The sequence below is a fragment of the Hermetia illucens genome, chromosome 1, assembly GCF_905115235.1.
Source record: "Hermetia illucens chromosome 1, iHerIll2.2.curated.20191125, whole genome shotgun sequence".
Taxonomy (NCBI): Eukaryota; Metazoa; Arthropoda; class Insecta; order Diptera; family Stratiomyidae; genus Hermetia; species Hermetia illucens.
Window position 1 is genome coordinate 208308707 of NC_051849.1, and position 26590 is coordinate 208335296.

At 40.8% G+C, this 26590-nt stretch overlaps 1 protein-coding gene across 2 annotated transcripts; it reads right to left on the reverse strand.

The window, feature by feature from the left end:
- Positions 1-15035: 15035 nt before the first annotated feature.
- LOC119646989 (zinc finger protein 429-like) lies at positions 15036-25320 on the reverse strand. Of its 2 annotated transcripts, none has more exons than XM_038047702.1 (3): positions 25122-25320; positions 23609-24293; positions 15036-17557 (listed from the first exon to the last, which is right to left on the reverse strand). In XM_038047702.1, exons 1-3 carry the CDS (start codon positions 25257-25259, stop codon positions 15675-15677), a joined length of 2706 nt encoding a protein of 901 aa, XP_037903630.1. In that variant the 5' UTR covers positions 25260-25320; the 3' UTR covers positions 15036-15674. The 2 variants fall into 2 exon arrangements, with proteins under 2 accessions (XP_037903630.1, XP_037903632.1); XM_038047704.1 differs by lacking the exon at positions 25122-25320 and adding an exon at positions 24356-24539.
- Positions 25321-26590: the final 1270 nt, after the last annotated feature.

Below are 26590 nucleotides of genomic sequence, written 5' to 3' on the forward strand. Positions count from 1 at the left end.
GATTTTTCAACCAGAGATTGCTCAAAATCATTCAGCGATTCCGACGATCACAAACAATTGGTTGGTCAGTTACAATAATTTCTTGCAAATCAATTACTTTCCAAACTATATTTTTTATCGTATCACTCCATTTCCTGCCCGTGATAATGTAAGGCCTCTACGAGAGGAAGAGGTTGTGGAGCTAAAAAATGATATAAGTCGAACATATAATTTGGTTGGAGATGTTGTTTCGTTAAATGAATTATTTCTTTTGGATAATAATCAATTTCTAAGCAGTAACGTGAGGATGTCTGATATATTTCCATAAATAATTTGTCTGTCTTGCATCTTGTTATATTGAATTTTAATTACTATTCACTGGCTTAGTGACTTATGTTTTTTACACTATTGTTCTTATGTTCTGTTAAAAATGTAGCTTTTTGTTAGACCGTATATGGACTATATTAAATGTTAGTTCGAGTAATTTAATGCTTTATGTATTTCAATGTGGAATAAATCTTCAATTTCTCAGGAAAGGAAATCAGGGTGGAGATAACTACTAGATTTTTGCAAATTGTTTCCAGTTTGACGAAAATAAATTTCTCTTTTTAGTTAAAATCCTGGTCAACAAACCAAATGCAGTATCTTCTTTTTCTTCAGCCTTTGTCTCGTTCGCGGGGTTGACTCGTACAAACCAAATACAGTATATCGAAATCCAATTGTCTCTTTCGTTTCTAATTTCTAACCCATATTAAAGTGGTTGGCTGTCGTTTTATTTTTATTAATAATCGAAGACACAACAATTCGAAGCCTTGAAGAGCACTTAATTTTGAGACCGTAACGATAAGCTAGGAGGCAATGTCATTTTTACTTCCCAAATTAGTGCTCAATGTTCTAATTCATCATGTATAGCACAACGACCTTAACTGAACCCTGTCCTGTTTCATCCTTGTATAATTAATGTTGATTCTGTAGCTTAGTTTTTTAAGGTACTACTTTTTACCTTCAGCCTTTGTCCCGTTCACAAGCGAGATCAGCTCGTCGTGATCGGTTTAACCGTTTGGTTCTATCAAATGCCTGATCTGGATGCAATCGCAAGGCTTTTAAGGAGGTTATCCCGTGTGTCGGATCCGAGGAATCGAATCAATTGTATCTAGGTATAGTGTAGAATATATGGGCAAAGGGATTTTTTGATATTTGTAGTTATTTGGAAATTACAGTGTTAAACAGGTAAAATGTCACATGCCAGCTTTATGTCGATTTCGGTAATAAGCGTATTTGTCGGTCCAAATGACTTTCCTAAAATCATAAGAATTGAAGCCAAGACTTTACATGTGTTTCTTCAAGAAATCTAAGGTTTATGGAGTAGGTATAGCAGATTAACGGTCACTTAAGATTTTATAGTTGCAAATTGCATTCTACTTTTTAAATGCGTTTTTCTCGAAACTGCAAATCTCTGAAGTTTTCAGGGCTTATTCAGAACAGATTTCTACGGTCCGCAAACTAGGATAATTGCGATTCATTCGGTAGTTTTTTTATTCATTAAGAAGCCTTGAAAAAATACAAACACAAAAATTTAGCCTTCAATATTTTCTAATAATCCTAGTTGTTATCGGACTGGAAAAATTACTATGCATGCTTAAGATATTAATCAATATATGGTGAAAAATTCGTATTTGTACCTTTATCCAGTTCGTCACAAAAAAGCGAAAAAAAACACACTTCACACGGGATGACCCCCTTAAATCTCCATCCAGCGTATCAAGCCGCCGTTGTTTCGGCCGTCCTCTTGGTCGCTTACCATAGACTTCAATGTTCAGACCATTCTTGGCAAGTGAGTTTTCATTGGCGCGAATTACGTAACCATACTATCGAAAACGGCTTTTCCGCAGTTTTTTCACGATCGGTGCAACGCCATATCGATCACGGATATTTTCATTTCGGATGTGATCAAACGTGTTACGCTACTAGCTTCTATCTTCTTCTCCATTACCGCAAGACGCCTTTCATTGCCTTTTGTAGCCAAACACACAGAACCTTAAAGCGCGACAGGAAGGACGACATTGCGGTAAATTTTAGATTTGAGACATTCGTTGATCCGTCGATTACAAAGAGCATCTTTAAGGTACTACTACCGTAAGAAGTAGTGAAATTTACACAAAATTCAAAAAAAAATTTCCCACCTATTTTGATGCATATGACAATGAAACCTTTTACTAAACATTATTCTAATCTTCAAGAGCACCAAACAATGTGTTTTCTTTTTATATCATTTTTCAAAGAATTACAGAAGACGGTGGATGTTATTAACTCCAAAAATGCATCCTTAGAAACAAATTATAAAAAGCATGTTAAGAAGGATGTTTTTTTATATGACAATTTACCATCTTTTGTAAAAAATACATTAAATATACAAAACGGTGAATGCTTGGAAAATAATGGTGGGAGTTTTCCTTGAACTTTGCTCTTAAGCATACATTTCGGTATTCTGCAAGTCTCCCTCTGGTCTACATGACCTATCAACTGGAAAGTTCAAAGCATTTATTGTGAAGAAACTATGGACCGTTTTGAATCCCTTGCCTTTGCCACGTTGAACTTTTGATGATTTTGTAAGGACCCCCGTCTTATCACCATCATCATCACGGACGCAACAACCGGTATCTGGTCTAGGCCTCCCATAATAAGGGACTCCAGACACCCTGGCTTCACGCCAAAGTCCACCAATTCGATATCCCTAAAAGCTCTCTGGCATCCTGACCTACGCTACCGCCCATCTCAGGCAGGGTCTGCCGCGTCTTCTTTTTCTACCATGGTTATTGCCCTTATAGACTTTCCGGGCTGGATCATCCTCATCCATATGGATCAGGTTACTCGTTCACCGCAACCTGTTAAGCCAGATTTTATCCATAACTAGACCGTCGTGGTATCACTCATAGATTTCGTCGTTATGTAGATTACGGTTTTTTTGCTAAGAACTTAGTTCTCCGAGGAATAAATAAGGACTAGCAAGGTCATAATCTTTTATAGTAAGAGCTTTGACCCTATGGTGAGGCGTTTCCAGCGAAACAGTTTTTGTAACCTGAAATAGGCTCTATTGGCTTGGCAGCCAACAACCGTGTGCGGATTTTATCGTCATAGCTGTTATCGGTTGTGATTTTCCACCCTAGATAGGAGAAATTATCAACGGTGTCAAAGTTGTTGTCTCTTATCTTTATTCTTCCCGTTTGACCAGTGCGGTTTAATGCTGTTGGTTGGTTGGTTTTCGGTGCTGACGTTGCCACCATATATTTTGTCTTGCTTTCATTGATGTGCAGCCTAAGATCTCGCGCCACCTGCTCGATCTGGATGAAGGCAGTTTGTACGTCTCGGGTGGTTCTTCCCATGATGTCGATATCGTCAGCATAGGCCAGTAGTTGGGTGGACTTGAAGAGGATCGTACCTCTTACATTTACATCTGCATCGCGAATCACTTTCTCCAGTGCCAGATTAAAGAGGACGCATGATAGGGCATCTCCTTGTCTTAGACCGTTGTTGATATCGAATGGTCTCGAGAGTGATCCTGCTGTTTTTATAAGTCAGTCCTATCAATTTCGTCGGGATACCGAATTCCCTCATGACCGTATACACAGTACAGTTTTACCCTGGCTATACTTTCATAGGCGGCTTTAAAGTCGACAAAAATATGGTGCAACTGATGGCCATATTCCAACGCTTGCCGCAGAGAGAAAATCTGATCTGTTGCTGATTTACCGAGAGTGAAGCTTCTTTGTTATGAGCCATTGATGTTCTGGGGGTATGGGGCTATCTGGCCTAGCAAGATAAGTCTCGTGTTAAGTCTCTCCCGTGCCCACGTTCTTAGAGAAAGCAACATTACTCGAAATGTGACATTCTTTAGTTCTTTTGCTAGCTTACATTCATTGCCGAACCAGCCGTTCCGACTATTCTTGCGGCTGGGGCTAAATATGAAATATATATATATATATATAGGTCAACGTCTTAAATGTTTATATATACCTGGGATTGAATTGAATTTAGTCGTTAAAATACCAAAAAGCCTTTTCCCGGTATAACTTTCAAAGTCCGGAGGGATTTACATTAAAATTCTTAAATATATAGTTAAAGCGATATACCCGGAGCGGTTTTTGAGTTGAGGAAAACAGTCAGAGGTCACACGGAGCCAACTCAAGTGAATAAAGCGGTTGCAGGTCGATGAGAGTGGAATTTTTGGTGACAAATTCACGAAGAATCTATGCTCTTTCGCAAGAAATTGGACGCTTTTGACCCCAAATGAGATTTGACTCTCTGAGGCTTAAATAATTCATCAAAATTGTTGCAACTGATCCAATTGAAACCATATTCACAAAGTCTCTAATTGTCAATGATTTTTAAGCACCGACTCTTCAATTCTCTTCACGTATTGCTCAACAGTTGACCTTTCTGATCGTCGAGACTTTCAAGTCATTAACACGTTCTTTCCTTCCTTTGAAGTCTTTGCATCACTTATAAACACAGAAAAATCCGCCGAAGGCGTTCACCTTGCTTTTTTGTTTCGCTTAGGTTGTTAGGTTCCGCTATAGTGTTCCACCTCTGCTTCACTCATTAGCTGACATGTCGAAGAAAGACAAGCCCGCGGGAAGTGCGATACCCCTGTAGCAGTGGTTTAGGTGCGGGTTCCCCTCTTTTGGTGGCGCAAGCCGCCGGCATGGTTTCGCCAATTGGAGGCACCACGCGTTTTACTCACGCCCCCATTAAGTCTCGACGAGGAGACAATTGGTTTAGTCACGGACGTGTTGGAGAATTGCTCCTAAGTCAGGCTTAAAGAAGAAGGTAAGCTGAATCACTTACTGAACGAGCTCACGCTGGGCGACCATAGTCCCAGCCAGCTGCACCGAGAAATGAGGCAGCTGGGTGGGGATAAGGTCGGCTCAGATCTGTTGAAGTCCCTCTGGTTGCAGCGGTTCCCGGAAAGCACCCTCGCTACCTTAGCCTACACGGACTCGGGGTCATTGGAGCTGTTGTCTGCCACGGCCGATGAATTCCACGAGGTGTACGCACGCACCGTGCTCGTGGAAGTTTCTTGAGACACAAGTTGGGAAATTGAAAATCTAAAACCAATGGTAACGGCACTTGCTTACACAGTCCCGAAGCTTACGACAACGATAGGTACTTTGCGTTCAGGTAGGTCAAAGTCTCCTTACCGAAAAGGTTGTCCCGGTAATCGCACACTGGCATCCTCATCGGCCTCGACGATTTGCTGGTATCAGCGTAAATACGGAGCTCAGGCGACTAACTATACCACCGGATGCGCTTTCAACGCAACAAAAAACTAGGCTCGGGTACAATTTTCGACTCTGAACAGTCGTTACTTTCTGATTGGCTTGGGTACTGAGATATCGGTTCTCCCCGTTGATACTGTAGAACTTGCGAATGGCTGTCGGCAACTCCTCTCCCACCCGCACTTATGGCTACAGGCGGCCAGCAGCCAACAATTTGCTGATTCTACACTACTAGCATTTCCTCGGCCAGATCCACGCCTAGCTGTGTTCGTCGATGCCTCAGACACAGCGGTAGGCGCCGCTCTTCACGAACGGGTGAATCAGACCTGGCAACCGTTGAGCTTCTTTTTGACACAACTCAACCCAGCTCAACATAAATACAGCGCTTACTATCGGGAGTTACTCGTCGCGTACCTCTCCATTAAATACTTCCGCTTCTTCCTTGAGGGCAGGCCCCTTACTTTCGCGCTTAAACAAACGCCGAAGTGTCTCCTCGGCAACTGAGCTTCATTAGTTTACTTCCGACATACAACACGTATCTGGAAAAGACAACGTCGTTGCAGACGATTTGTCACGAATCTCGGAGGTCACAGTCCCTGCCGCGGTCGATTACACGGCAATCGCCGGAGCGCAGAATGACGACGCAGAGCTTTAGAGCCTCAAGGCAAGCTCCAAATACAAGTTTAAGGAGTTTCCTATCTTCGGCTCAAACTCCTACTTACTCTGCAAGACTTCAGATAAGGGACATAAGCCATTTATCCGGCCGACTTCCGCAAGGAGGTACTTCACGCAGTAGACGATTTTACGCACCCAGGCATGAAAACGACGAACCGGTTAGTCACTGGAAAATACTTCTGGCCGTCCGTGAACAAGGATTTAAACAATTGGGCCAGACAGTGCACCGCGTGCCAGAAGCGCAAAATCGCCAAACACGCAAGAAAGGAAGTAGGCGTATTTCCTAGGTCGACCAAACGCTTCCACGACATCGAAAGGTTTACACGGTGGCCTGAAGCAATACCTCTGACTGACATTACGGCACAGTCATGTTCCCTCTGTCGAGAACGGATCACGCGCTTTGGTGCACCAGCCGTAATCACAACGTACCAGGGAATGAAATTTGAGTCTGCTCTTTTCTCGGAGTTAGGCAACCCCCTGATTTCAAATGTCAAAGGACTACTGCATACCATCCGCAGTCTAATGGGATGCTGGGGCGTTGGCACCGGACACAAAGGCCGCCTTAATGGCTCGCAACGATCCGTCGTGGGCACAGTCCTTGCTTTTCGTTCTCCTCGACCTCCGCACAGCTCATTCAGAGGAGTTTACGGCTAGCTCCGCGGAAATGGTGTAAGGGGAGGCTGGCGCGCAAACTTCGACTCTTCTGATTTAGAGCGCAAGCAGACATGATTTTAAAGAAAACGGGAGGCGTTGGCTTCTGGGATTTATTTTTGGAATTTTCAGTCATTGCGGTGTGTGAAATTGGAGAAGCTTCGGCAGGGGTTGTATTTTTTTCAATTCGTGTTCTTAAAGAGTCGCTGTGATCGGCACATAAATCATTAGTCAACACCCCGTCGAGGAACACTGGACCCTACAAGCAAGCCAATATTTTTTCAAAATTGAGGCAGTACATTATGTAGTTAATCAGGTCTCTGACTTAAAATGTCTTGTGGTCATTGGGTCTTAGTGAAACTCAGCAGGTGCTAATTTATAATTTAATTTTTTCGTGATATCGAAATTGGTCCAGTCCAGCCAACTGGCCAATATTTCGATTGTTCGGTAGAGGTAAGTTCTAAAGCGATATCTTGATTCAGTGAAGTCAACAAAGAACAAGAATAATAATAATCGATGACCCAACTACCCAATTTGAATTTTGAACTTGAAGCATATTTGATTGTTTAAGGCGAACAAGTTTACTAATTGGATTAGAAGCATTTTATGCAGCAATATGGGAATACGAAAAGAACAGCTGACATGTAGCCGTGAAGTATAGTAACTCTTTTGCCATATCAGCAATACTTCTCGGCGATAGCAAATAATTAAGTTGGGAAACCGTCAATTAATCGATAAAACAAATTATTTGATTAAAATTCGAAGAAATTGTATATACTTTACTTTTTATTTGTATATCTTATAACAAGTTTTCAGTCATTTCTCATACATAAATACCTTAAATATGAATGTTAGACATTAGTGAAACTACTATTGTTATAACTATTGTTTGCACTTTACTGAACTATTTTAATTGGACGCCCTTCTATGTATCTAAAATGAAACCAACCAATTTTTCAGCAACAAATTATTTGCAAATGTTCTTAAAAATTAAAATGAAATGTTATAAGCGAAATAAAATTCTTTCAAACTTAAATTAAAATAATAAAATTGCAGTGCAAATAATCTTAGATTACTGTATTCTAATAAATTTATATTCAGTACTCTTTCATCTAAAAAAAAATCGCTTCAATTTGGAACAAGATAGCTTAATAGGCAATGGTTATTTATTCCACCGAAATCAAAATAACTCCCGCTGATTTGCGATTTTGGTGTTGTTGTTTGTCGACCGCAGTGTGTAATGAAAACAAGTCGGGAAACCGGAAGCTGGGCGCTTCAGGTACGAAAGGTTTTGTGTATTTCTTAGTACGTAGCACGTAATAAATGCATATATTATGTGAGAATATTCACTTTCGGATGATATTGACATTCATAGTCTTGAATTTGCAAGGAAGCGACAACTTTGACGTATTATAACTTTGTTAGTAATAGTGCTATTTCGACCAAACTTGGTGAGATCATGCTCTATGTTATGCCCTATGTTATTTCATGGTGCTAACATGAACTTAAGGGGGATTTCGCAGCCAATTACTAAAAATTATGGTAATATACTATTATTAACTTTATTTGTACAGATATCAGTATGGAAGGTATTTCGGAGCCCAGGCACCATATAGTAGCAGCCTCCTGATTTTTTTCAGATTTTTCGGTTTGGTAGTTTCTGAGAATGGCCCCCTTAAAGGAATGGTCACTTTCAACCCCCCGCACTCCCCACCTTTCCAACAAATGTCAAAACTAAGACCGGCTTCGAAAAGTACTAATCGAGACCTTTAATTTGATACCCCATATGAGTATATTTGATGCAAAAAAAATTTACACCCCCCTTTTTCATGTATGGGGACCCCCCCTTAAATTCGACGTAAAAGGATGTAACTCACTGTATGCGTGAGCGTTCACAGTTCCCATCTTTCTACCAAATTTGGTGTCAATCGCTGTAACCGTTTCCGAGAAAAATGCGTGTGACGGACAGACAGACAGACAGACAGACGGTAAACCGATTTTAATAAGGTTTTGTGTTTACACAAAACCTTAAAAAGATAAAAAGATATCTCTTTTTAAGGTTTTGTGTAAACACAAAACCTTATTAAAATCGGTTTACCGTCTGTCTGTCTGTCCGTCCGTCACACGCATTTTTCTCGGAAACGGTTATAGTGATTGATACCAAATTTGGTAGAAAGGTGGGAACTGTGAACGCTCACGCATACAGTGAGTTACATCCTCTTACGTCGAATTTAAGGGGGGGTCCCCATACATGCAAAAGGGGGGTGTCATTTTTTTTTTCATCAAATATAGTCATGTGGGGTATCAAATTAAAGGTCTCGGTTAGTACTTTTCGAAAACGGACTTAGTTTTGACATTTGTTGGAAAGGTGGGGAGTGCGGGGGGTTGAAAGTGACCATTCCTTTACGGGGGCCATTCTCAGAAACTACCCAACCGAAAAATCTGAAAAAAAATCAAGAGGCTGCCACTATATGGTGCCTGGGCTCCGAAATACCTTCCACACTGATATCTGCACAAATAAAGTTAATAATAGTATATTACTATAATTTTTAGTAATTCGCTGCAAACCCCCCTTAAGTTCATGCTAGGACGACGAAATTTCGCAACAATATAGGGTGTAATATAGAGCGTGATGTTACCAAGTTTGGTGGAAATCGCACTATTGCTAACAAAGTTATAATACGTCAAAGTTGTCGCTTCTTTGCAAATTCAAGGCTATAAATGTCAATATCATCCGAAAGTGGATCTTCTCATATAATATTGTATATGCATATATTACGTGCTATGTACTAAGAAATGCACAAAACCTTTCGTAACTGAAGCGTCCAGCTTCCGGTTTCCCGACTTGTTTTAAATTAAGGAGAAACTCAGTATATTTATTCAACTTTCGAGTCGTTTGCTCCCTTTCTAGGTGTTTATCCTTCCGAAAAATCGATATTTGCATAAAAATGTTCCTAATTTAAAAAACGATCCCCTTTTTTCCTTTATAATTCTCAATATTAAGTTGCTTTGCAATAAACTAGCCTAAAGTAAAACAAAAACTTGGACGCATTCTGTTGACGTTATTTACCCTTAATTTATATAAAGAGCAAGAAATGCTTTCAAAAACTTAAAAAATCAACAACAATGCATGGCCGTTGACAGAAATAGCCTTTCATCATTTCAGAGTGAAATTATGCGGTGTTTCCAACGATTAATTAATTGAAGTAATAAAAACAAGAACTTGTTTGCACTGATGAAGGGAACAAGTGGTTCCCGAAATATCGGTATTTGCAAGAATAAATGCCCACACCAACGAAAAAGAAACAACAAGTTTTTATTACTTCAATTTCATCATTTATTATACTACACAGGTGGATTTACTTCCCTAGCACGTCTGACACGCAGGAAGCCTTAGAGCTTCATGGCGTAGGATAGAAAGGGGGGGGCAACTCGACTGGTGGTAATTTGAGTGGTAGACTATGAATATTATTGGCATGAAATAAACAAATCGTAATAAATTTAACTTTGTGGTATCATCCTTGACATTCTCAATGAGTCCCTGCCTGGGTGGAATGCAAAAGGAGAAGTTGAAAAACAGATTACCTGGAAAATACTTTGTACTTTGTCTGGTCTTCCTGATTAACAGACGAACAAACGATATTTTATTTGTGGCCAGTATCAGAAAAACACCGAGGCTAATAGCAGCCAAACATTGCGGGAGGAGCCATTGTTCCGACGCGGGGGATTAGTATAATCTTCTTCAAGTGGAAATCTCTAAGGTTATTATTATCAATAGCAGAAATGGGCAAAAAAGTTTCCTTTTCCCCACAGCGAAACAGTTAAGCAGAAAGAAAAACCAAATAGCTGTCGAACTAGCCTAGCAGTGCCTTACCTAATACAATGACCATCAAGGCCCTAGCAGCAAAGACATTGTCCGTACTCAGCTAACAAGCCAAAGGAGCATTCAGAAAGAGCAGAGAAACACTTTTGCTGTATCCTCAACGGGAACTTAAATCTTTCTTGGTATTATATCTTGAAAACAAAATAACATTTGTAGCAATACGAGATGTATTTCCCGGCGAAATTATGCTAAAGGCTCTGAAGAAAATACCAACGCTAGCCAGAAATCTGACGAACCCAAAGATCGGCACAACGAAAAACAACGAGCATTCTTATTACGAGAAATTTCGGTATTATATGACTGTTTCCGTGTTAAATTCGAACTATGGCATACCAGTGAGCATCCCAGCACTAATGTGATCGAAAGAGTATGATTAACACGAACGACACGACACGAGAACGCAGAAGAGGAAGCCATTCAACAATTTCGAGAATCTTTAGGCGCCGATTTATGAGCGTCGTTTCGTAACCATCTCTCTCCCTTAGGTGTATCTAGAGCCACATTGCACTGAATTTCCCACCTCAGATAAGAAACTGCATCCCTGTAAGATGCATTAACAAAGGAAGGGGAACTAGAAGACTTTGAAGCGAGATCAAATTTTGCAAAACCATTCAATGTCACTGACTTCCTCACAGCGTGAGCAGCAGGTCGTTCGTAATATATTGATATACTAAAGTGTGCATAAAAGTACTCTGAATAAATATTTTAGTGGTTTATAAATAGACTCTTGTATTAATTATTTCACTGAACTCTGCTTATTAACCATAGGTTATGGGCCCAGTGGCATAAATAAATAAAAGTTAGTGAAATAAAATAAAAGAAAGAGTCGTGAGAAAAGTTAATTTGTGACCGCGTGGCAAAGCTAAACTATAAAAATGAATTGAAACGGAGGGTCGAAAATTGCATTGTTAAACAAAAGAAATTAGGATGTCTGGCAAGTGCGAATGAAGTCCATTCTGATAAAACATGACCGATGGGGTCCAATTCCGACCGAAAGTGATGCAACAGAACGCGATGAGAAAGCCAAGGTCGATATTATCCTGTCGATTGGCGACGCGAAATTGAAAACCATGTCCAAGTGTACAACATCGAAGGAAGTTTGGGACAAGTTCCATGAAATGAGAAGCTGAACATATTCACCAGCGCAGTAGAAGAATATGTTCAAGGTATGAAAATTGATATACCTAATGATATGTTAGTGGTATTAATACTAAGAGGTCTGCCGCCGAGCTTTGAGAATTTTAGATGCGCAATTAGGTCCAAGGACGAATTGCCAAATACAGAGACGCTGACGAGCGAAAAAGTAGACAGTCTACGGAACCGGAAGAAGATAACAACGCACTCTATGCCAGTAATCGACAGACAAACAAATAAAGCAAAATCCGGAAAAACGCACCCATGCCATATTTTCGGTGGTATAAATCATTGGGCAGTGCAATGTCGAAATCGTAATCGAAATACAGCGAAGAAGGTCAATTCAGCGATAGAGACGAACGAGAACCACTAAATTGAGGTAGCACGACCAGAGGAAGCCAAGAACGTGACATCCACGACGAGATGGTGTTTGGACCGCTGACCGACATCCAGGAATGTGCGGCGACATTGAACATGGCGAACACGCCATCGACAACAGCGAGAGCCAAGCGCATGGCATATAATGGTAATGTACAGCTGAATTTGCATAACACTTTAATTGTCAAGGATCTTAGGATAAATCTCATTTCTGTGTCGAAAATCACTCGAAACGATCGGAAGATTTTGTTTAGAAAAAATGACCCGATCATCAGGGACTTAAATGGAGAAGTCAAGATGATTGCAGATCGAATTGGAGATCTGTACTACCTATGGGAAGCTGTAGAACAAGTGAAGGCAGCGACGCCAGAAGAAACTCGCATAAAAGATGCGGATTTATGGATTGCAAGTCTAGGCCACACGGACGCCGTGGTCAATTTATCGAAGGGACGAGCCATTGGGATAAACAAAAATACGTCGTCGTGCGACGTATGTCATTGAGGAAAATTTACGTCAAAGCCGTTTACATCCAGCAGAAGAGTAACCCATACAGATTTGTGCCAGCCTTCAATTATAAAATCGTACGGCAGGAATAAATATTTCGTAACGTTTATAGATGATTGCAGTGGATGGTGCGAACTATAATTGGTCAAGAGCAAGGAAGCTATATTTGAGACGTTTAAAACGTACAAAAATTTTGTTGGAAAACAAACTGCAAACTGTTGCTTCGAGCCATCCTTTAAGTCGCGAAGGTTTGTCACAGAATGAAGATGATCATTCAGAGCACGATGGCGAAGTCGACAATGATGTTTTTGACCAAGAAAGTGGAGAAGAAACTCGAGGAGCAAAACGACCGGTCGAGACATCGTTTGTGCCAATTATAGAAAAACGTCCAAGGGCAGATACACGCGTGAGCCAACCAGATATGTAACCTGGTAACGACCAGACGGATGAACACGACGACGAATAGATGGAAGTGAATTTCATCGAACAAATGGCTCTAATGGCAGATATTGACGTCGAAGAAGCGAGTCAAGGGCCTGAATCGCAGTAATGGAAGCGTGCTATAGCAGAATAGATACATTCTTATCTTAAACACGAGACGTGGGAGCTCGTAAAGCGTCTAGAGCAAGGGGGAGTAATAGACTCCTAATTGATAGTCAAAAATAAGACAGATGCCTGGATTCGACTACGATGAGATATCAGCACCACTGGCAAGACCGGGAACCATTAGATTGCTGGCGGCATTGCCAATTGGAATGGGAGCGGGATTGCACCAGATTGATGTGGAAACAGCATATCTCCATAGAAAAGTCCACGAGGAGCTATACATAGAAGTTCCAGCGACGCTGAAAGAAGCTCTAGAGGATATTCTACTGAACGCAGCGAAAATGCAGAAGAGCCTTGCAGAAGGAAATCAAGCGTGCAGGATACGCAAGCCGATTTACGGGTTAAAACAATCCGGGAAAAAGTGATTGCTTGCGCGACTAAGCGCAGTACTCAGAAAATTGGAATTAAAACCCACAATATCAGGCCCGGTTTATTCAAACGTCGACATGGACGAGGAATTTTATTATTGGCAGTCTACGTGAATGATTTATTAGTAACGTCGAACAACGAAGAATTGATCGAGGATCTGAAGGGAGGGACTAAAACGAGAGTTCTAGATAAAGGATTTGGGTGAGACGAAATATTGCCTTGGGATTGAAATCAAGCAAGAAAACGGACGTATGAGCTTGAATCAAAGGAAATATGTCGAAGAACTTCTGAAAAGATTCGGCACGACCACATGCACACCGCAGAATACACCAGCAAGTCCAACATCAAGGTTGAAAGCAGCCGAAACCGTCGAAGAATCCATACTACCGAGAGCTAGTGGGATCACTAATGTATTTAGCCGTAGCGATGGGACCGGATATCGCGCACAGAGTAAACGTGCTGAGCCAGGTCAACGAGGATCCAAAAGAGGAACATTGGGGCGCGGTAGAGAGAGTGGTCAGATATGTAAAAGGAACGCCGAATCTAGCAGTTATTTACGAAGGACTAGTGAACAAGTTATTCGGATATGCTGACGCAGACTGGGGAAATGATCCCACAGACTCGAAGTCGTAAACAGGATACACATTCACACACTGGAAGGAGCAACGATCAGCTGGAAGTCCAGGAAACAGAGAACTGTGGCGTTATCTACGACAGAGGCAGAATACAAGGCACTAACTGACGAAGGAGTCGATGTACTTGAGAGGCCTCCACAACGAATTGGAATTCCCAGGATTATCAGATGGGATGATTTGTTGCGATTATCAAGGCGCAATAAAATTATCAACGGCGACTGGATTTTACGATCGAGCAAGACATGCCAGAATCCGCTTCAATCTCGTCAAGGAAGCTGTTAAAAATAAAGACATACAGCTTGAACAGATGCCGATAAATGGTCTTCGACATATTCACGAAGTCTCTACCTCGAGAGAGACACATGTAACTCATGCAGGCAGTGGGCATGAGCAAGATGGACTAAGCACAGATCATAAGTACACGTTCACGTTAAGGAAAAGTGCTGCTTATTAACCATAAATAACATTATCTTTTCCGATTTCGTGAATAAACAAAGACGGTATTGGGCTGTTATCTAGTGAAAGGTAGTTTGAGTTGGAATCGCAAGATAGGATATCGTCGGGGCGTTTATTTTTGAAGACACTCTCAGCCGAACAATAACTTCAAAATTGGACGAATCGTGAGATTACAGCAGGGAAACTTGATATCAATAGGCTGGACTCAAGTGTCATACTTTAAAACAGAGCATTCGCGTGGAAGGGATATGTTTCCTGTGAAACTTATTTCACGAAGAGTCGTATATCCTTTCCCATGAAGAGCCCAGCAGACATCTTTTTATGGGCACACTTTAAAAGCAAGGTATACCGTAGTAACCTCACAATGTTGCCGCAATTGAAGTGGAAGGAACAGAATCAGTTTCAAGAAATGATAGGGGTCCTAACCGTCAAGTACATCATCTGAAAACATAAAATTACATTTAATCAACTTTAAATTGTTAAAAAATAGATATAATAGTCTTTTTCTTTCAACTTTCCAAATTGATTTCTTTCTGTATCACCTTTTATAAGCGGACATTTCGTTGTAAATTGACAAAATAAGATTAGAAACGCAAAAAATTTCTTATTGGGCTCGTTAAAATGTGCATAAAATATTAAATATTTATTGTTTTATGTGTACGTTCAAGAATTCATATGTAAATTCTAGTTTAAATGTTTGTATTAGGTCCTTGCTACACACAGTTCCTGACACTACATAAAGATGGTAGCATAGAAGGGATATTACTGTACTTTACTTTATAACGAAATTTCACACAATCTAATTTCATCTTGTAATCCTTAAGGCCACATTTGTGCGGGCAAATTCATATCTAACTTTCTCTACGAAAAGAGCTAGCCGTGGTTGCCTACACACTTCTTATATCATAAAATTTTTACACTAGGCGAGATTTGGGTACTTAAAAGAATGTTATTAAATATAACAAACGTTCAATAACAGGCTCTGTGTGGACAATGATTAATAAACACTCTGACAAAACCTCTATGCGGCTTTATAATTCGATCCTGGTGTCTTTTGGATGTTAGCATCTACCGTCCAAATTTCCAAGTCGCCCACATATTGGGGTTGATTTCCAATTGCAGTTATTGTTAGGCAACTTCAATACTTGAATCATCAAATAATTCACTCATCATATTCTCTGGTGGGTCCACGTTCATCATTTGATCAGCATTGAGAATTGAGTCTCCGAATGCAAAGTTGTTAACATCATTGTTCCCATAAATTGTAGTGTTCTCGTTGACGACCACACTAGTTTCAGAGCTATTCCCGTTCTGTTCAGCAGATTCTTGCCGCTGTTGTTCTCCATTGTTCTTATGGAACTTTTCAATGTGCTGTTTTAATGATTGCTTGTAGCGAAAACTGTGATTGCAGATATCACAACGGAACGGTGTCTCCCCAGTATGACTCCTCAAATGGACGTTATAGTGGTGTTCATACCAAAACACTTTAGAACATTGCTCACATTTGAAGTATTGTTTTTGTACGTTCTTGGCATCATGCTTAAGAAGCATGTGAGCTCCTAATTTCAATTTATCTGAGAACTTCTCCGAGCATATTTCACATTGAAATGGTTTCTCTCCTGTATGATTCCGAAAATGTTTCACCAAATCACATCGATCACGAAAACTCTTAGGACACAGTTGACATTGATAGCTTGTTAGGTCTTTTGTATGATATAGTTTTTTGTGTCTGTTGAGACTCTGAATGAACCGAAATGATTGCTTACAAGTTTCACATTGGTAGGGGGTCTCCTTTGTATGTGTTCGAACATGCTCATCGTAATGACTTCTAACAGCGAAAATTTTACCACAATCCTCACACTTGTAACATCCGGTCTCTTCCCTTCCATCAACGTGTTTTTCTGCGATATGAGTTCGGAAATGACGTTCAGATGTAAATTTCTCCGAACATAATACACATTTGAAGCCTTCTCCTCCCGAATGGGTGCTTACATGCCGAATGAACACTGTATAAAGCTCGAAATTCTTTAGACAATGTGGACACTGGTGCAATTTATTGGGTTCATGTGATTTCATATGTTGCGTCAAGTCCACTTTACGTTCAAACGTTTGTAAACATGTTTTACACTGAAATTCAGGATTCGATTTTATGTTCTTTTCCCCATGTCTCTCGCGTATATGCAGATTCAAGATTTGCTTGTAATTGAAACTTTGCGAGCATAGCTCACACTTGTAAGGTTTCCCTTCCATGTGCATTTTTCTATGTCGAGGCATGCTTGATTTGTTGCTTAATACTTTGTGGCATATATCACATTCGTAGCCTTGCTTCTCATTCTGCTTTACTAAACATCTTTTGCAGTCATTATTCTTCATACCCTTGCAATCGGTGCAATGTTTGAAACGAATATGACAATTCAAATTATGTTTGAAGCGAAAAGTTTGTGCACATTGATCACACTTAAACGGTTTCTCCATTTCATGCATTTCCAAATGAGCTATCAAAGCTGACTTTTCATTGAAAGCCTGGGCGCATGGATTACATTTGAAGACCTGTTGCCCGTTGATATTTTGGACAGGATGTAGGCTTTCTGCGTGTTGATTTAAATCATCCTGACTTAAAAATGTTTTCGCACAGAATTCACATTTGAATAAAACTTCCGGGACATGGATCTTTTTGTGTTCTTCAAGTTCTTTTGCTTCACTAAAAGGTTGGAAACATATCGAACATTCGAAAATGTCATCTTCGAACGTTTCCTCGATAATCTCGTCGAACAGATCATCACTTACGCCTTTATTCAAACCATTAACAGTGAGCTTTTCAATTTTTGAGTTCCGAGCTATATGATCCTTCGCAATGTGTTCATCTACATCAATTTGTAGCTTGAAGCGTTTAGTGCAAAATGGACACTGAAAGTCGTATCCTGTCAGAGCGGGTTCTCCTATGATTTGATTGTACTCCAATTGCGAGCCCATGTGAGTTGCGAAGTGTTGCCTTTGGCTGCCGATAATAGCTAGAATGAGGTAGGAGAAAGATTAGAAGTTAGTCGTGGTCAAGATTTCAAATTCTTATTATAGAGGGAAATTTCTGACCAGATATTGCACTATAAAATCATAAGTATTTGTATTATGTTGACAATCATTAATTTTTGGACTTCATTCAATTAAAACAAATCGGGAAACCGGAAGCTTGATGCTTCAGGTATAAAAGGTTTTGTGTTTCCCTATGTGAGGAACGGTAGTTAAAAATTCCATTGTCCTCTAACTTTTAAAAAGCGATTTAAAAAAATCGTTTCATGGAAAGTAATGTACTTCACACTGTTCACATTCGCATACTGTACATATATATGCACCTATATAAATTGATCTTACCCATGTTTCCGACTTACTTCGTGCACAAAAGCATGCATATATACATATATCGTACGTATATTAAATACGGCTGGTTTAATGTACAAATATATCTATCTGAATTAGACACTACCCGCAAACTTCATTAGCAACCTATTATATATCCATACACACATGTCTGTTTGGAGTAATTGATTTGTAAATGACTAAAAAACTAAAACAAAATAATTCTTTCCGACCTCATTAATAGAATAATAGAAGCTCGCTTTGTTGTGGTATTGACAAATTGATATTGAATGATGACGTCATACACGTTGTAGAATGCACAAAATTCACAAAAAATGGCAAAGTTTCACCCCGTATAACTTTGTTAATAATAGTTGCATTTTCTTCAAACTTGACCAAATTGTGCACTATATTATCCCTTACACCCAAGTCAAATTTTGAACTTCCGGGGTGCCGGGGTAAATTTCTAAAATGTGGAAATATACTATTATTAACTTTATTTGTGCAGATATCGGAACCGGATGTATTTTGAGCACTAGATTTGGATCGATGTTCATATTTTGAGCCCTCCCATATTTTTCATCCGATATCAAATATTGAACCAATTTCGAAAAGTACCAATTGAGGCCTTTCATTTAATACCCCATATGGCCACATTTAATGGAAAAAAATTTGGAGCAATGCCTCGGTGGTGGATTACTTGACCAACGTTGCATCGAATACTACCAGTAACCTGGAGAAAGAGGCATTTAAAAGGAGTACATCACTCCCGACAACGCCTGTTCAAAATACACGGAAAGATGCCCCACAAATTGGTCATTCATTACCCCATAATGGGATGACTACACCTGGTCAGAACATGCCGCAGGACTTAGTGTTTGATCCATTTAGGAAGAGCTCGACGATCCTGCGATCTCCTCCGAAATCTACGTTGAAGGAAGGAAATCCGGGAAGCTCTCGGAAGGCTAATAAATACGGAAGTGCCCAGTGGGAAAACCAAGCAAAGGAGCAGTGCTAGAATCCGGACGAATCATCGTTTGCCCTATTCGGAGGTAAAATAGTAGACTTGTCTGAATTTATAAAGGACAAACACAACGTGCACCAGGCCAACAAAAACATGGTCCGTACCATTCGTGTACTATACAATACTGCCAAGGACGAAAAAAATGCCTCGAAGAAATCAAGCGTCACCCGGACAACACAATTGACACCCCCTCAAAATCCAAAGGACAGTAAACTTGAAACGAGGAGTAGAGAGGGCGCAAACTATTCTTTCGGATCCTCACAGGACGCGAAAACCAAGGCAAACAAAGTTACCAAAATCGTGGAAACTGTGGGGCCGGCTCCAATCGACCCAAGGGAGGTAAAGCCCCAAAAAGGAACCAAAGAAGCATGGACCAAGGTTGGCGGAAAGAAAAATGCGACACATAAAAAAAGATTACGGGCCGAATTAATTATCATCTCCAGGTGATATGACTTACGCCTCGACAGTTACCTTTCGGAGAGGACACCGGTTACTGCAGGAGTACCACAGGACTCAGTGCTGGGTCCTCTCCTGTGGAACGTCATGTACAATGGGGTCCTTGTCCTTCCCGTGCCAAAGGAGGCCATGATAATCGGTTTCGCAAATGACCCAGCTGTGGTTGTCGTCGCGAAACAACCTGAAGCCGTTGAAATGTACACTAACGAAATCATTAAGGCCATAAAAGCGTGGCTGGAGATGGTGCAGCTTGACCTTGCGGAACAAACGAGAGAGAGGCGGTCTTGATTACCAACCGTAGGAAGCGGAATACGGTTAATATTCGTGTTGGTGGCCATATCTTCACTTCGGAACCGGTTATCAAGTACCTAGGGGTGATGATTGACACTAAAAGCAATTTCAAGGGGCACCTGGACTAAGCCTGTCAGAAAGCGGCAAATACCAGCGCATCATTAGCGCGGATGTTGCCTAACATTGGAGGCCCAAGATACAGTCACAGATTACTTGTGGCCAGAGTGGTTCGCTCCACACTATTATACGCGGCACCAGTTTTGGAGGAAACACTAGCGTATGAGAGCAATCGGCGCTAAGGGTGTAAAGCGCCTTCAGAACAATATCAGGCGACGCAGTGTGTGTTATTGTGGGAATGATCCCGATAGACATTCTGGCAAGTGAGGCACGCTGCTGTACGAGAAAAGGAAAATGAATCCTCCTGAAAAGGATGCAGAATACCGAAAGGCGGCAAAGCGAGAGTCACTGGAGAAGTGGCACCAACGGTGGGACGACTCGCAGAGGGATCGCTTGACACACACTTTGATTCCCCGTATTGAGGAGTGAATTCAGAGGCGACACGGCGAGATTAACTACCATCTGACGCAATTCCTGTCAGGACATGGTGATTACAGAAAGCATCTGCACCAATTCAGGTTGGATGATTCTCCCTTTTGTCCTGAATATGGCTGAGGACCCGGAGTATGTTATGTTCCACTGTCTGAAGACTTCCTGAAAACCAATCTAAGCCCGCAGAACATCGTCGGAGAAATGTTGAAGTCGTAGGGAAACTGGTGTAAGGTGAACTCTGCAATCAAAAAGAGGAAGAGCGGAGCGCGCAAGGAGGGCGCGAAGAACGGAAGACTTGATCGCTTAAAGCGCAGTCAACTCCACAAAGTAATGCTTTGCGGCGGTTCCGCGGGGAAGGAGAAAGTGGGGATGGTTTTAGTAGCTGAGCACACACGTTGTGATTTCCACCTCCATCCATAAAAAAAAGACAGACAAACAGACGGACAGACAGGCATCGACTCGATTCTAATAAAAAAAAATAGAAAGGAAGAGTTAGTCAACGGCGGAGAATCATCTAAGCACTTCAGGGATAGATAGGAGAAAGATAACCTTCAGAACATAATGTTACATAAATACAATTTAAAGGGGGCAGGCATTTACCGTTACTTTTTTGGACATTTCTGTGTGCGGCTAAGCAAATTTCGCTTACTATATTTATTCTGTATTATACTTCCAGCAGCAGGATAAACGCGATCATTTGACTTGATTTGAACCTGGGAGGCAAGGCGAGAGATTAGCAGTAGAACAAATAGCTCGGCCTTCGCTTCATGAAAATCTAATATAAACTTCAAGGTAGAAAAAAAAACTTGACGTTGTCATCGTGAATAAAAATAACGAATGATTGTTTCACAAATTTTCGATATATTTTGTTAGGCTATCACGGAAAACTGTAGCCACGAATTTTCCACCTCATTGGGACACCTTGAACTTTAGTCTCAGGCTCATAAAGATGAATACAAGTTTAATTTCCACTAACACTCCGGTTAAAAATGGCTACTTTGTACCAGTTTTATGCAGACCTTATGCAGGATTGTCAAAATGGTTGTAGGTGACTATCGAATCAATCTCGCAAACTTTTCTGTCTTCAAAGAAGCATCTTCTAATCTAAACCTTTTTTAACATTTTCTGCTCTGGTAACTTCCTCTCCGGCCTAGAATCGTTTTCCAACGAATTACTGCCTGACTTAAAAAGATGCGCCACATAAGAGTTTAAGCAAAAGTCCTTGTAAACAAATGACCCCAAAATGGCTTCAGGAGGTTTTCCTTGCTTGGTAAGAAATTTAACCACAAAGGGAAATTCGATTTTCCTCATGCTTCCACTTTTTTATCGGATTAACTGACAGCCAGTTGGAATATCATTCACTTAGAGGTAAGGAAATTCTGCTGCACAAAACCAGAATAGAAACGAGACAAAGAAGCACTTGCTAGGGAACTGGGAAACCATGCATGAATCCAATATAGCTAGAAAATGATGCCAAATATATGTGGAGTCTAACTGGGTAACAGAAAGCCTGATGGTGTTTCTAAAACAAAAATGTTGAGCCTATGAAATTTACCCGACTTAAAAGACCCACGTTGGGCGCCATTTGTAAAAAAATCTGTAAATGAAAATGTTGGACATTATCGATGTTGTAGCAATGTTGATTTCAGGGGGCTTAACGTGAGGCATATCTAGCACCTCCATCATAATTAAGAGATACGGCTCTTGAGAAATGTAGCGCAACTCTACGCGTTGAGCCCACAAACTCTGCCCACGATATGAGGGCAACCACAACCACCATGAAACTTCCACAAAGAGGACACTTGCAAATAACCGGGCCGAGTGCACATCAATTCCGTGTTTGCAAAGTACTAGATAACCTCCGGAGATACTTTCAAACGGTTACTGCCCCATACTATCTTGGTATCTTGAGACGGTTGTTACATCGCATTCGGCCAGAATATCGTGAGAAAGGAAGCTGGCGTTTGTTGCACGAAAATGCGCCGTCTCATCGATCGACGCTCATCACCGATTTTTTGGGCGTAGATCGAATTTTATCAGTCAATCATTCCCCGTATTCGCTTGATTTGTCTCCCTGTGACTTTTACCTATTCGGAAAACTACATTTGCCCATGATGGACATGCGCTATGCTGACATTCCGGCTATTCAAAACACGTGTATCGACATCCTCCGAACCATGCAGATCAACGACCTAAAATCGTCATTCGAAAAGTTTTTAAGTCGCGCAAATCAGTGTATCGAAGCGAAAGGAGACTATTTTGAATAAAATTAAACAATTTTGCCGAAAAAAAGCATTTGTTGTTCTTATTTTGAAACGTCCTGTTTACTTTGAGACAGACTGTGCATTCAATTAGATCATCGTGAAAAACGTTTGGTTTCTGCTGTTAATCAAAAATTGGCACCTATCAGAAATGTGTTTGATCAAGGGACGATTTCGAAAAGGATAAATGCAACAAAAATTTACCAAGGACATCTGTTTATATGGTTCAATCCATTAAAACCTGCCAAATATGAAATAAAAAGGGAATTTTGTGATTTGTCGAGCCATGTTCTTCGTCGTTACATTATCTCAATATGAGCAGCATGAGCAAGAATAAGAAATAAAAAGAAGAAATCGCACATCAATTAAAATTAAAGCAAAACCAAAAATTTGTTGATGTAATGGACCAGATTTTGGTCACATACATATACAGGATGCGGCAGCATAACTTCCTTTTTTAAAATGCGCGCCACTCAGTTAGTTGATGTCATAGCGGAGCGCTAGTGGTCTCGTTCAAGAGGGAATACTGTAAAGTTTTGTCCCGACATGGTTCAGTCGCCATCATGCGTTGGAATAGTGAGGGGCGTGCCTTTGCCGTTGAGGTTTACTTTTCTAGCGGATGTTCGGTTATTGCAACACAGCGTGCATTTCGGAATCGCAAATCAATTGTTACATGAGTCACTACATTCAAACTGCAAGTGCGACAAAAGGAAGAACTGGAGTCCCTCGGCCCGTTAGATCACCTGAGAACATTGAAGCAGTGAGAGCGTCAATGTTGCTAACAAGAGTCATGACAAACGCCAGAAATCGGTTTACGCAATGTATGGAGAATGGGGGACGTCACCTAACAGATTTGATCTTCAAAACAATGTAAATAAAAACTTTAGACTTGTCCCTACATTATAAAAAATAAATAAATATTTTCCGATGCATACAATAGTTTTTATTGAGTTTTGGAAAAAGGAAGTTATGCTGCCGCACCCTGTATAAGAGCAAAAAAAAACCATTGACGAATGTCGTTATTTTGTAATCTGTTTGTGTATATGTTGGCTACCAAAATGATTTGTGTTGAAAAGCAAGCAATCCTTCGGAATGGCAACTGTATTATTTCCACAAAATCTACTTACCCGTATTACATATCGTACACATATTTCCAATTATATGATTCTTAATCAAATGTTTCTCCAACCCCTCCGCGGAGACGTGCACATAGGGACACGCTGGGCACTCAAAATTCTCATCTTCACTCGCCTGATTCACTTCATGTTCAGCGACCAAAATTTGGTTGCCTCTAACATCCGGTAAACTGTTCGCTGCGTTGTTATCCGGATCATTGAATACATCCTCTTCGATAGCCTCACATAGGTCGGAAGGTTCCTCCTTAATAATAACATTATCCAAGTCCATATCAACCGTTGCGTCTCCATGTGATCCACTCAGCTGTTCGAACTGTATCAAATTCAATGGATCGTCGATGAATTCTACGTAATTTGTTGACACAGGATTGCTCTTCGTCGAAAGGTTCGACGGTTCTGCATTGTCTGCGATTGCATTGAATTCCGCTGAATTGGTTGCATGCTCAATGGTAGTCATGTACTTGGCATGACTGAGACCATTAACTACCGTTGGCTTGTCTTTAATAATTTCGTTGCTTTTATCCGATTTTAACTTTCGTATTTTGATTTTAACGTTTCTTAGTTGCATGAGGACTGTCTGCGAATATTCACACTTGGTCTTGAACAAATATATTCGTTGCAGTTCGAAGTAGCAAATTTGACAAATTTTACTGGATAAGCCATCATCTTCCTCTATCTGAAAACACAAAAATGTTGTCATTATTTTTAAAGTACCGAATAATGCTGGCATTGCAATACAATCATTCGAACGTGGTGTCGTATTCAAGTTTTATCTTGACATGTTCGATTGTTAAAGAAAAGCCAATGTAAGCAAATTCGACGAGCAAATGTGATAAGATCTCTTTTGCTGTTCACTGTTTCGATTAGTTCAGCAGATTCTCGCTAAGAATGAACGAACATTTTTCATAGGAGATAAGCGGAAATTATGAGAGACTATTTGGAAGTAGAGCGACAATAGCTAGTTTCTCCTAATCGGACTAGTCCTTCGATGGCACTTTCGCGACAATCTGAGTTAAGCTAAAACTAATTGCGCTTATAACCAACTACCGGCAAATATGCTTCGATAAACTTAATTTTTCCAATCAGTTGTCTCGTCATGGGCGTGAAAATTGATACGCCCCAAGCATATCATATACCGGGACAGGAAAATCCCCGCATCCATAAAGGGAAAAAAGAAATCTGCAAGCCTCTCTTACTCACTGATTAACGATTGCAGCTTGCGAAGGCCAAAATCGTGACCTCTGCTATTGCAATATACGCGTCACTATCTCTTGGCAGCCGGATACCGCTTTGAATCACCAACCCCGGTCCTGCTCAACAATTCGTACACTACAAAGTTCATTTCCGCGTAAAATGGAAGCCCTCCAAGTTTAAGTTCTTATTTGCATGAAATAACATATCCAACTACACCTTATTAGCATCTCAACCATGAAAATTACTAGATTCCAAGCAGATGTGTTTACACTTCAAACTATGCTAGGGAAAAACAACAAATCTTAGTTACCGCCGTATTCAATAACAATCCTATGAAATCTGCCGCCGAGGCTTTGTCCCGCTCTAATTGAATTCTATCTGGACCAAAAAGATTATGCAGGATACCGGTGGAGCCTAAACACGTTCGACAAATTTGTTCCGGCGACATGGCGCAAGTAGAATTATTCGGAAATTTCTTGAACTTGTTGATATACAAACTCTTTGCGCCCTTGCACTGAATGTCACTTTGACGTCTTCAACAAGGATTCGCAGCGCAATTGTCGACATCTGATGGGAAAGCGACGATTGTTCTACTAAGAATGCGCCCTCTGGTTATTTGAATGATTATTCTATTTGAATGTTGGTTGTGTTTTCTCGAATATGCCTCGGTTTTTGAAATTACCAAAAGATTTGGAATTATAGTACTATGGAATTGTTGAAGATCATCATCAACGGCGCCACAACCGATATCCGGTCTAGGCCTGCGAGGAATACATGAGGACTGGCAAGATCATTGTCTTGTACAGTAAGAGCTTTGAACCTATGGTGAGACGTTTCGAGCGGAACAGTTCTTGTAAGCTAGGCTCTGTTAGCATCAAACAACCTTGCGCGAATTCATCGTCATAGTTGTTATTGGTTGTGATTTTCGACCCTAGATAGGAGAAATTATCAACGGTCTCAAAGTTTTAGTCTCCTATCTTCATTCTTCCCGTTTGATCAGTGCGGTTTGATGTTGTTGGTTGGTTGGTTTTCGGTGCTGACGCTGCCATCACATATTTTGTTTTGCCTTCATTCATGTGCAGCCCAAGATTTCGCGCCTGCTCGACCTGGATGAAGGCAGTTTGTACGTCTCGGGTCGTTTTTCCCATGAGGTCGATATCGTCAGCATAGGCCAGTAGTTGGGTAGACTTGAAGAGGATCGTACCTCTTGCATTTACCTCAGCATCACTGATCATTTTCTCGAGGGCCAGGTTAAAGAGGACGCATGATAGGGCATCCCCTTGTCGTAGACCGTTGTTGATGTCGAATGGTCTTGAGAGTGATCCTGCTGCTTTTATCTGGCCTCGCACATTGGTCAGGGTCAACCTAGCCAGTCTTATCAATTTCGTCGGGATACCGAATTATCTCATGGCCGTGTACAGTTTTACCCTGGCTATGCTATCATAGGCGGCTTTAAAGTCGATGAACAGATGGTGCAACTATTGTCCATATTCCAACAGTTTTCCCATCGCTTGCCGCACAGAGAAAATCTGATCTGTTGCTGATTTGCCTGGAGTGAAGCCTCTTTGGTATGGGCCAATGATGTTCTGGGCGTATGGGGCTATCCGGCCTAGCAAGATAGTGGAGAATATCTTATAGCACTGTGTGATATCTCCCTTTTTATGTATGAGACAGATAATGCCTCGTTGCCAATCGTCAGGCATTGATTCGCTGTCCCATACCTTGAGCACGAACCACTTGGTGTAATTGGTCGCCTCCATATTTAACCAATTCGGCTGT